The sequence below is a fragment of the Danio rerio genome, chromosome 18 (genome assembly GCF_049306965.1).
Source record: "Danio rerio strain Tuebingen ecotype United States chromosome 18, GRCz12tu, whole genome shotgun sequence".
NCBI classification, from domain to species: Eukaryota; Metazoa; Chordata; class Actinopteri; order Cypriniformes; family Danionidae; genus Danio; species Danio rerio.
Window position 1 is genome coordinate 3,097,501 of NC_133193.1, and position 12,500 is coordinate 3,110,000.

At 34.2% G+C, this 12,500-nt stretch overlaps 1 protein-coding gene across 1 annotated transcript in view; it reads right to left on the reverse strand.

Annotated features, from left to right (window-relative positions):
- Positions 1–571: 571 nt before the first annotated feature.
- pigb (phosphatidylinositol glycan anchor biosynthesis, class B) overlaps positions 572–12,500 on the reverse strand; it is an 18,035-nt gene continuing 6,106 nt past the window's right edge. Inside the window, 8 exon segments of the mRNA NM_200476.1 lie at positions 572–864; positions 1,596–1,776; positions 4,823–5,036; positions 6,948–7,012; positions 7,446–7,657; positions 9,669–9,720; positions 11,217–11,357; positions 11,941–12,071. Of these exon segments, the coding sequence (NP_956770.1) occupies positions 718–864; positions 1,596–1,776; positions 4,823–5,036; positions 6,948–7,012; positions 7,446–7,657; positions 9,669–9,720; positions 11,217–11,357; positions 11,941–12,071 (1,143 nt within the window). The 3' untranslated portion in view covers positions 572–717.

The following is a 12,500-nucleotide window of genomic DNA, read 5'->3' on the forward strand; positions in this document are numbered from 1 at the left end:
TAGTAATGGTTTCTGCTGTTCTGACGTCAGCTGCAGATGTGAATGAATGGAAAAAAAAGTAGTTCCTAATACAAAAGGGTTTTAGACTCACTGTGTTTGATTTTCTTTTTTATGTACAAGATTGTGCCATCGAACTGTTGTATAAACGCAATATCACACTCGTAGCAGTGTGCTATAGGTGAATATCAGCACTGGTGGGGAGCTAAGGCACTCGGCCTGCTACTCGTGTAATATTGCTCATGTATATATCTATATATATATATATATATATATATATATATATATATCTATATATATATATATATATATATATATATATATATATATTATTATTATTATTATTATATAATAATCTGATTATTTTAATATAACTATCTGATTATTTTAAAAACATAAATGTTGTTTTATTGTCAGAACTGAAAACTGAAGAGGTTAATTTTATTTATAAAATGAAATGCCAATGGAGTAATAAAGTGGTAAATCTTGCACATGTACTGTAAGTAAATGATCCTGTTTTTGCTTTGAGATAAGATTATTTTACTAACCACATGCATTCGGCAGATAACTTAGCTTGTTTTAAAGAAAATCTTTATTTCCACATATTATTTATGAAAACAAAACAATAGTTTGCACATGTCTAGAAAATGCGTCTTGATTTAAGGATATTTAGACTAAAAACGAGACAGAAACTCAAAGCATTATTAATACAGTACATCTTTAAAGGATGAAACCATCATTAATCTTCATTTCAGATCTTCTGCTGTATATTAATATATTCTTTCCCACTCGCCCCTCAGGAAAGTGAGTGTGGAATATTTCAGCTTGTTTGGCAAAGCTGTTTTCCTCCAGGAATGAAGAAATCTCCTGAAAGAGAAACAAATCATCAGGCGAGACTCACAGTACAGAAAGGTTGGACGTGTTGTGTGTTCAGAGATGCTCTTCTGCAGACCTCTTTTGTATCGAGTGCTTATTTGAGTTACTGTTGCCTTTCTATCAGCTGGAACCAGTCTGGCCATTCTCCTCTGACCTCTGACATCAACAAGGAATTTGCACCCACAGAACTGCCGCTCACTGGATATTTTCTCTTTTTCAGACCATTCTCTGTAAACCCTAGAGATGGTTGTGCGTGAAAATCCCAGTAGATCAGCAGTTTCTGAAATACTCAGAGCAGCCCGTCTGGCACCAACATCCATGCCACGTTCAAAGTCACTTAAATCCCCTTTCTTACCCATTCTGATGCTCCATTTGAACCTTGACCGTGTCTACATGCCTAAATGCATTGAGTTACTGACATGTGATTGGCTGACTAGAAATTTGCGTGAACGAGCAGTTGGACAGGTGTACCTAATAAAGTGGCCGGTGAGTATCTACTGTTTACTGCTTATTACTTCCTGCATAGTTAGCCTACTTGTTAACAACGGACCATTAAACTAAAGTGTTACCAGCTAATCATTTAGATTAAAAAGTTACTCAAATATTATTACTTAATTTTTTTTAATGCATAACTTGTTACTTAAAGTAATATTATTATGTAGCTGGCGTTTTCCCCAACACTGTCAGTAAGTCATCATGTCTTTGTTTTGGGATGTGTATACCTTCTGCAGGGAGTCAAACAGCACTAAATGTGAAGGCAGTGTGGACCGCAAAGGGAAGGATGTGTTGAGCCAGTGAAGCGGATCTGAGAAGAAAACTTCAGCTTCATCCATATAATCCTGCCGTCCAGTCAGATCCGGTGGACACTCCAGGAAGCGCAGCTTTAGAGGACAGTGGAGGTGACTGGAGAATGAGCATAGGACAGAATCAGATTTTGTTGATGTGATAATTGCTGAACATTTTATTACAAAACACGATACGATGTTATCATAATGTTGATGTAAGCTGCAATATAGGAGATACTTTAACAGATATAACTACAAAAACTACTCTACATTTATGCAAAAGCAATATGCTCAAGTTAGCAGAACAGAATCATGTTAGAAACATACTAGCAATGTGCTACAACATGATAGCAGTGGCAAAAATCGAGTTTAAATTATTACTAATGTGCTAAAAATGTTAGCATTGAAAACAATCAGGTTAGAAACAGGCTAGCAATGTGCTAAAGCAGGATAGCATGACTAAATCATTAGAAACATGCTAACAATGTGCTAAAACATGATCGCAGTGGCAAAAATCGAGTTTGAAATATTACTAATGTTCTAAAAATGTTAGCATTACAAAATCAGGTTAGAAACATGCTAGCAATGTGCTAAAACATGATAGCAGTACTAAATCGTTAGAAACATGCTAAAACATGATAGCAGTGGCAAAAATCTAATTTGAAATGTTACCAATGGACTGAATTGTTAGCAGTACTAAGTCAGGTTAGAAACATGTTAGCAATGTGCTACAACATGATAGCAGTGGAAAAAAAGTTTAAATTATTACTAATGTGCACAATATTAGCATTAAAAACAATCAGGTTAGAAACATGCTAGCAATGTGCTACAACATGATAGCAGTGGGAAAAAAAGAGTTTAAATTATTACTAATGTGCTCAATATTAGCATTAAAAACAATCAGGTTAGAAACATGCTAGCAATGTGCTAAAGCAGGATAGTTGTACTAAATCATTAACAACATGCTATCAATGTGCTAAAACATGATAGCACTACTAAATCATTAGAAACATGCTAACAATGTGCTAAAACATGATCGCAGTGGCAAAAATCGAGTTTGAAATATTACTAATGTTCTAAAAATGTTAGCATTACAAAATCAGGTTAGAAACATGCTAGCAATGTGCTAAAACATGATAGCAGTACTAAATCGTTAGAAACATGCTAAAACATGATAGCAGTGGCAAAAATCTAATTTGAAATGTTACCAATGGACTGAATTGTTAGCAGTACTAAGTCAGGTTAGAAACATGTTAGCAATGTGCTACAACATGATAGCAGTGGAAAAAAAGTTTAAATTATTACTAATGTGCACAATATTAGCATTAAAAACAATCAGGTTAGAAACATGCTAGCAATGTGCTACAACATGATAGCAGTGGGAAAAAAAGAGTTTAAATTATTACTAATGTGCTCAATATTAGCATTAAAAACAATCAGGTTAGAAACATGCTAGCAATGTGCTAAAGCAGGATAGTTGTACTAAATCATTAACAACATGCTATCAATGTGCTAAAACATGATAGCACTACTAAATCATTAGAAACATGCTAACAATGTGCTAAAACATGATCGCAGTGGCAAAAATCGAGTTTGAAATATTACTAATGTTCTAAAAATGTTAGCATTACAAAATCAGGTTAGAAACATGCTAGCAATGTGCTAAAACATGATAGCAGTACTAAATCGTTAGAAACATGCTAAAACATGATAGCAGTGGCAAAAATCTAATTTGAAATGTTACCAATGGACTGAATTGTTAGCAGTACTAAGTCAGGTTAGAAACATGTTTGCAATGTGCTACAACATGATAGCAGTGGAAAAAAGAGTTTAAATTATTACTAATGTGCTCAATATTAGCATTAAAAACAATCAGGTTAGAAACATGCTAGCAATGTGCTACAACATGATAGCAGTGGAAAAAAAGAGTTTAAATTATTACTAATGTGCTCAATATTAGCATTAAAAACAATCAGGTTAGAAACATGCTAGCAACGTGCTAAAGCAGGATAGTTGTACTAAATCATTAACAACATGCTATCAATGTGCTAAAACATGATAGCACTACTAAATCATTAGAAACATGCTAACAATGTGCTAAAACATGATCGCAGTGGCAAAAATCGAGTTTGAAATATTATTAATGTGCTAAAAATGTTAGCATTACAAAATCAGGTTAGAAACATGCTAGCAATGTGCTAAAACATAATGGCAGTACTAAATCGTTAGAAACATGCTAAAACATGGTAGCAGTGGCAATCATCAAGTTTGAAATGTTACCAATGGACTGAATTGTTAGCAGTACTATGTCAGGTTAGAAACATGTTAGCATTGTGCTACAACATGATAGCAGTGGAAAAAAGAGTTTAAATTATTACTAATGTGCTCAATATTAGCATTAAAAACAATCAGGTTAGAAACATGCTAGCAATGTGCTAAAATATGATAGCAGTTCTAAATCGTTAGAAACATGCTAAAACATGATAGCAGTGGCAAAAATCTAATTTGAAATGTTACCAATGGACTGAATTGTTAGCAGTACTAAGTCAGGTTAGAAACATGTTAGCAATGTGCTGTTGTATATTAGCAGTACTAAATCATGTTAGAAACATGCTAGCAATGTGCTAAAACATGATAGCAGTGGCAAAAATCTCATTTAAAATGTTACCAATGTGCTTAAAATGTTAGCAGTTCTTAATCAGGTTAGAAACAGGTTAGCAATGGGCTATTCTATATTAGCAGTACTAAATCATGTTAGAAACATGCTAGCAATGAGCTAAAACATGGTAGCAGTGGCAATCATCAAGTTTGAAATGTTACCAATGGACTTAATTGTTAGCAGTACTAAGTCAGGTTAGAAACATGTTAGCAATGTGCTGTTGTATATTAGCAGTACTAAATCATGTTAGAAACATTAACAATGTGCTAAAATGTGTTAGCAGCACTAAAGCATGTTAGGAATGTGTCCAGGCTAACATTTTGCTGAAACATTCAATCAGTGTGTTAAATCATGTTGGAAACTATTTACACAGCTATAACTGTGCTAACCAAGCTAGCTGCAGAAAACCATGCATTGTTTAGAAAAAAACTATACCTAAACAGGAGAAAACCCAAAACGTAAAGCTGTATGTGAGATTGATCTGTCTGTGTCTGCAGGCCGTCACCTGTAGAGAGGTGTGGAGTGGCAGGGCATGAGGAACAGCAGCTCAGGTGGGTTTGGAGATTGACTAGCAACACACAGCGGCTGCAGGACATGCATGACATCCAGAGCTCCACGCTGGTGAACTAAACCCGTATATAAAGCAGGACACAGATTGAAGAGCAGCAGGGCACCAGCAGCAGCTTTCCTCCACGCCTGCAGCTTCGCTAATGAAAGACCTGTCAGAAACAGTGTTTGAACACCCGTATGAAAAACAACCACTATAGCCATTATTTATAGTAAATACTACAGTGTGTTTTAAACACTCGAATTAGTGTGTTGTGGTGATTCTACAGTTGTTGTGGTACACTACAGCTATAGTAATTCATCTGTTGTGGTAATTCTATAGTTGCTATGGTAACACCACAGCTATAGTAATTAATGTGTTGTGGTGATTCTGTAGTTGCCATGGTAACACAACAGCTATTGTAATTACTGTGTTGTGGTGATTATATAGTTGCCATGGTAACACAACAGCTATTGTAATTACTGTGTTGTGGTGATTATATAGTTGCCATGGTAACGGCAGCTATAGTAATTAATGTGTTGTGGTGATTCTATAGTTGCTATGGTAACATGACAGCTATAGTAATTACTGTGTTGTGGTGATTCTATAGTTGCCATGTTAACACAACAACTATTGTAATTATTCTGTTGTGCTGATTCTACAGTTGCCATGATAACACAACTATAGTAATTATTCTGTTGTGGTGATTATATAGTTGCCATGATAACACAACAACTATAGTAATTAATGTGTTGTGGTGATTCTGTAGTTGCCATGGTAACACAACAGCTATTGTAATTACTGTGTTGTGGTGATTATATAGTTGCCATGGTAACAGCAGCTATAGTAATTAATGTGTTGTGGTGATTCTATAGTTGCTATGGTAACATGACAGCTATTGTAATTACTGTGTTGTGGTGATTCTATAGTTGCCATGGTAACACAACAACTATTGTAATTATTCTGTTGTGCTGATTCTACAGTTGCCATGATAACACAACAACTATAGTAATTAATGTGTTGTGGTGATTCTATAGTTGTCATGGTAACACAGCAACTATTGTAATTATTCTGTTGTGGTGATTCTATAGTTGCCATGATAACACAACAACTATAGTAATTAATGTGTTGTGGTGATTCTGTAGTTGCCATGGTAACACAACAGCTATTGTAATTACTGTGTTGTGGTGATTATATAGTTGCCATGGTAACGGCAGCTATAGTAATTAATGTGTTGTGGTGATTCTATAGTTGCTATGGTAACATGACAGCTATAGTAATTAGTCTGTTGTGGTGATTTTATAGTTACTATGGTAACATGACAGCTATAGTAATTAGTCTGTTGTGGTGGTTCTATAGTTACTATAGTAACATAACAGCTATGGTAATTCATCTGTTGAGGTGATACTAAAGTTGCTGTGGTAACACTACAGCTATAGTAATTATTGTGTTGTGGTGATTCCGAAGTTACTATGGTAACATGACAGCTATAGTAATTAGTCTGTTGTGGTGATTCTATAGTTGCTATGGTAACACAACAGCTATAGTATTTAGTCTGTTGATGTGATTCTATAGCTGTTGTGGTAACATGACAGTTATAGTAATTATTGTGTTGTGGCAGTACTAGAATTGCTATGGTATCTAAACAGCTATAGTTATTAATCAGTTCTATATAATAATTTTATAGTTGCTATGGTAACAGGACAGCTATAGTAAGTAATGTGGTAGTAACAGTACAGCTATAACAAATATTGTGTTAGGGTGATTCTATAGTTGCTATGGTAACAGCTCAACTACTGTAATGTAAACAAATGACGCAGTACTGTAGTTTTCTACAACTATAGGGTATATTATACTACTATATACCAAAGTTTACTGTGGTAAAACTAAAGTATACTACAGTATACTTGTGCATTCATTAACAAAGAGTTATGGATACTATAATATATACAGTATAATACATTTTACTGCAGTATGCTTCAAAAACACTATAGTATTTACTGTACAGTAGTATTTTGTTCATGTGGGTGCATACTAAGAAAAGAGAATGTTTTAAAATTGTCACTAAAAGCTAAATACTCACCGCAAAATATCACACAGAACGGCAACACAGGATAAATGAACCGGAACTCCTTGTGTGCAAGCAAACTGCAAAAAAAACAAAACGTCATGAGATTTATTTAATTAAAATAATTATTTTTCTTCTATTGTTGCATGTTTATAGATTTACACTCTGGGGGAAATATATATTCAGTTTAATTCATCTTTATTTTTACAGGGTGCTTTTGACCAGTAGTTTTAGTCTGAGTTTTATTTCTCATTAACTACTACTACTTCTACGACTACTACTACTAGTAATAATAAATACATTTTATTAAAAGCGCCTTTTAAGAATCTCAAGGTCACCGTACAACAAATATAATACCAACAGTATAAAACAAAGAATAAATAATAAAATACAAAACCAACAATACAGAGTGGACTCGTGCAGTCGTCATTTTGAACTATGAACTATGAGTTTTAAGTCTGGATTTAGATAAAGGGAGAGAGTCAATGTTATGGATGTTTACTAAAATATGACCTGTATACGGCAGTGGTCCAGATGATGGTGAGCAGTAGGATGGTGTGTTTTCTGGTGGACAGTAAGCATCCGTGCAGGACGAGCGGGAGGTGTGGGCCGATGACCACCGGCAGACCCTGAGTCCAGTACCAGTGCCATGGGTGAGAGCCGTAAAACTCACCCACATTGTGCAGAACGTTAAACTTTAGGAAGTTCCACTGCACGAAGATCCACTTCACAAAAACACACAAGATGGTGATGAGGATTAAAACACACTGCATGCTTCATCTTTCACAATCATTAATTGGAAAATGTCTAAACAAATTTGTATTTTTATAATACTGTATATGCGGGTGAAGTCAACATTATTCAACCTCCTGAATATTTTACCCCCAATTTTTTCAACACATTTCTAATCATAATAGTTTTGATAACTCATTTTTAATAACTGATTTATTTTATCTTTGCCATGATGACAGTAAATAATATCTGACTAGTTATTTTTCAAGACACTTCTATGCAGCTTGAAGTGACATTTAAAGTCCCCAAGAAATCCAAACTAATCATATTATTTTTGTTAGCTCACATTGCTAGTTTTGTGCTGAATTATATTAATTTGTACCCCAATTATGGTATGGGGAGGGTTAGGAGGCCATGATAGACAGAGGCCAGTGAGCAAATTTGGCCGGAATGCCGGGATTAAATCCCTACTCTTTTGCGAAGGACATCCTGGGATTTTTAACAATCACAGAGAGTCAGGACCTCGGTTTAACGTCTCATCCGAAAGACGGTGCTCACTGAGCAGTACAGAGTCCCCGTCACTATACTGGGGCATTAGGACCCACAAAGACCGCAGGTTGGGGGCCCCCTGCTGGCCTCACTAACACCACTTCCAGCAGCAACCTAGCTTTCCCATGTGGTCTCCCATCCAGGTACTGAATAACACTGCTCAAGCTGTCAGTTTTGACAACAAACAGAAATTGTAAGCAGGAGGAGTCTTTTAAGTTGTAATAACTCTTCTAAAACCCCTTTCCCAATCTGTCTGAATGAAATGCCTACTCTACTACGTCCATTCAGCCAGCGGTAGAAAAAACAAGCCACGCCCACTCATTTAAAATTCTGATTCTCTAGGAACTGTCACATTACTTAGAGAACAACGGTCGCAGCTTCCGGTTTATGGAAACTTTAAAGGCTGAACTAGACTAACTAGGCAGGTTAGGGTAATTAGGCAAGTCATTGTATAACAATGGTTTGTTCTGTAGACTATCCAAAACAAATATTGCTTAAAGTGGCTAATTATTTTAACCTTAAAATGTTTTTTAAAAAATTTAAAACTGTTTTTTTTCTAGTCGAAATAAAACAAATAAAACTTTCTCCAGAAGAAAAAATATTATCAGACATACTGTGAAAAATTCCTTAATTTTTAATGTTTGGGAAATATTAAAGAATATAAATTCGTAGGAGAATGAATAATTCTGACTTCAACTGTATGTATATATATATAAATAAATAAATATATATATATATATACAGTTGAAGTCAGAATTTTTCGCCCCCCTCTGAATTTTTTTTTCCTTTTTTAAATATTTTCCAAATGATGTTTAACAGAGCAAGAAAATTTTCACAGCATGTCTGATAATATTTTTTCTTCTGGAGAAAGTCGTATTTGTTTTATTTTGGCTAGAATAAAAGCAGTTTTTAATTTTTTAAAAAACATTTTAGGGTCAAAATTATTAGCCCCTTTAAGCTACCTTTTTTTCAGGTAATCTACAGAACAAACCATCATTATAAAATAACTTGCCTAATTACCCTAACCTGCCCAGTTAACCTAATTAACCTAGTTAAGCCTTTAAATGTCACTTTAAGCTGTATAGAAGTGTCTTAAGAAATATCTAGTAAAATACTATTTATTGTCAACATGGCAAAGATAAAATAAATCAGTTATTAGAGCTGAGTTAATAAAACTATTATGATTAGAAATTCTTCTCTCCGTTAAACAGAAATTGAGGAAAAAAAAAACAGGGGGGCTAATAATTCTGACTTCAACTGTATATATATATATAAAAATTATTATTACATAATATAAAATAATAAACATTAATAAAATATAACAAAGAAAATGTGTGAGCAACAAAAAAAGGGTAACATTATATATTGTTGTTTTAGCTGTTGTGCTTTCTAGAGCTATAGACGTGTGTATTTATTTGTGCAATTAGAAAGAGTTTAAAGAGCAGTGAAAAATACCTTTCCATAGAAAAAAGAGTCTATCAGTGTGGAGACGCCCAGTGCAAGAGCCCTACAAATAATGGAGACATTGATGAACACACACACAAAAAAAATGAATAATTAAGGATGTACCGACATGAAAATACTGCACTTGGCAGAAACACTAAAATCCTGTTTAAAAATTATTTATTATTGTATTAAAGGACACCTATGATGACAATCAACTTTTGTTTGCTGTTTGGACAGAACTGTGTGTATGTATATGTTCACAGTCTTATTGGAATGATATAAACACAATAAGTCTCTCTCTTTTTTTTTAAATGTCTTGACGCTAAAATAGGACTCAAATCCCAGTGATTTTGAGGCCCACCGCAATGTGACATAGGAGTGAAGTTTCCCCGCCCACCAAATTGATTGACAGGCTCCATGTTTCTATAATAGCATGTATAAACATGTGCACAGATTGTTTATTTTCCAAAGAAACTGGGATAAAAATACATGTTAACTCCCTGACTTTTATAAATTTTATAAGTTTGTAATAAAGACTTTTTTATTTGCTATCTAATTCTTAACCGCTATAATCACCACGGCCTGATGGTGTCAGTAAATGCTAATATGCGTATATATATATACATATATATATATATATATATATATATATATATATATATATATATATATATATATATATATATATATATATATATATATATATATATATATATATATATATATATATATATATATGTGTGTGTGTGTGTGTGGCATTTATGAGAGACTCATCATTTCAGAAAGGCTTGAATAAACTCCACCACAAATACATCAAACAAACTTAGATGGTATTTTTGACTAGTGAGCTGTATTTCAGCTTCACCCGTGTCTGTCTCTGTCACTGACTGCTGTTTATTTGATGTAACGCATGATGAGAAGCAGACATATGTGGAACGGTGGGCGGGAAGAAGCAGCTCATTTGCATTTAAAGCCACAGGCTACAAAAGCAGCTGCACTGTACTCAGACACCAAAACGGGCAGATTCTGGAGGCTATAAGAAATAATCTGATGGGTATTTTCAGCTGAAACTTTACAGACACATTTAGCAGACACCAAAGGCTTATCTCACATTTTGTAAAAGGGCTAAAATAGGTGTTCTTTAAATAATATAAAGTAATTTTGTACTTTTATAAACAGCTCAGATTTTTTGCCACAGAATATTAATTCTGAAAATAATGTTTATTTTTGCTAATTATTGTTTTATTCAGTTCGCTTTCACGTGACTGCTGCTAGTTTCGTTCAATTTTAGTTTTTCGTTTATTGTGAATTTCAAATTGTATTTCACTGAATTAAAATATTTTTTGACCAAATAATTTTCATTTATTTTTATTTAAAAGTGTTTGGTCAAAAAACATTTCATTGATTAAAATGAAATCATTATAACATTTTAGCTTTTTATCATAAATTTTTCCTAAAATGACATTTTCAGCCAACAATGTTCCATGGCTGTATTTTTGGTGCATCCCTAAAAAACATCAACAGCCTCCAAACACTATAAACAAATCGAGCATTTACCCAATAGGAAAGTATCTGTGTGTGATGAGCTTCAGTTTGTCCTGATCTGTACAGAAATGATAGAAGATCAGAGGAAACCAGACGATCAGAGCCGTGGGACGAATGACCACAGCCAAAGAAACCAGAGTCAAATACTTCCAGCTGCAAAAGAGTCAGAAAAACAAGAGACACTGAGAGGTCTGTGCAAGAATATCTTCATTCTTTAGCAATGTTAAAGTACCATGATGGACAGTTAATACAGTAAAGTCAGAATTATTCATCGTTCTGTGAATTCTTTTCTTTTTCAATTATTTCCCAAATGATGTTGAACAGATTCAGGAAATTTTCACAGTATTTCCTATAATATTTTTTCTTCTGGAGAAAGTCTTATTTGTTTTATTTCGACTAGAATAAAAGCAATTCTTAATTATTTTAAATCCATTTTAAGGTCAATATTATTAGCCCCCTTTAGCAATATTTGTTTTGGATCGTCTCCAGAACAAACCACTGTTATACAATGACTTGCCTAATTACCCTAACTTTACCCTAAGTAACATAGTTAAGCCTTTAAATGTCACTTTAAGCTGAAAACTAGTGTCTTGAACAATGTTTTGTCAAATATTATGGGCTGTCATCATGGCAAAGTTATTAGAAATGAGTTGTTAAAACTATTATATGTTTAATAAAACTAAAAACAATTCGGGAAAAAATATACAGGGGGCATAAATGACAGTAAATGATGCACCTGCTGTGTGCTTTGGATCCAGGTAAAGGATAAAAGCACAGCGCCAGTGTGGTCAGAGCTGTCTCTGTAGTGTTTGTCAGCGTCCGACTGCAGCAAAACCAGGTGAACCACGAACACAGCTGACAGAAACACTTGGAAAACACAGCAGAACAAGTGAAAACATCAATAATCATTCATTCATTCATTTTCCTTCGGCTTAGTCCCTTATTTATCAGAGGTCGCCACAGTGCAATGAACCACCAGCTATTCCGGCAAATGTTTAATGCAGCGGATGCCCTTAAATTACATTTAATTACATAACTGAACAAAAAAAATAGTTATTTATAATTGTAAAAATATCTAACAAATTGTACTATTTTTTTTATTACTACTGAAGTGAGGGCGGCACCATTGCTCAATGGTTAGCACTGTCGTCTCACAGCAAGAAGGTCGCTGGTTTGAGTCTCGGCTGGGTCAGTTGGAATTTCAGTGTGGAGTTTGCATGTTCTCCCCGTGTTGACGTGGGTTTCCTCTTGGTGCTCTGGTTTCCCCCACAGTCCAAACACATGCGCTATAGGGGA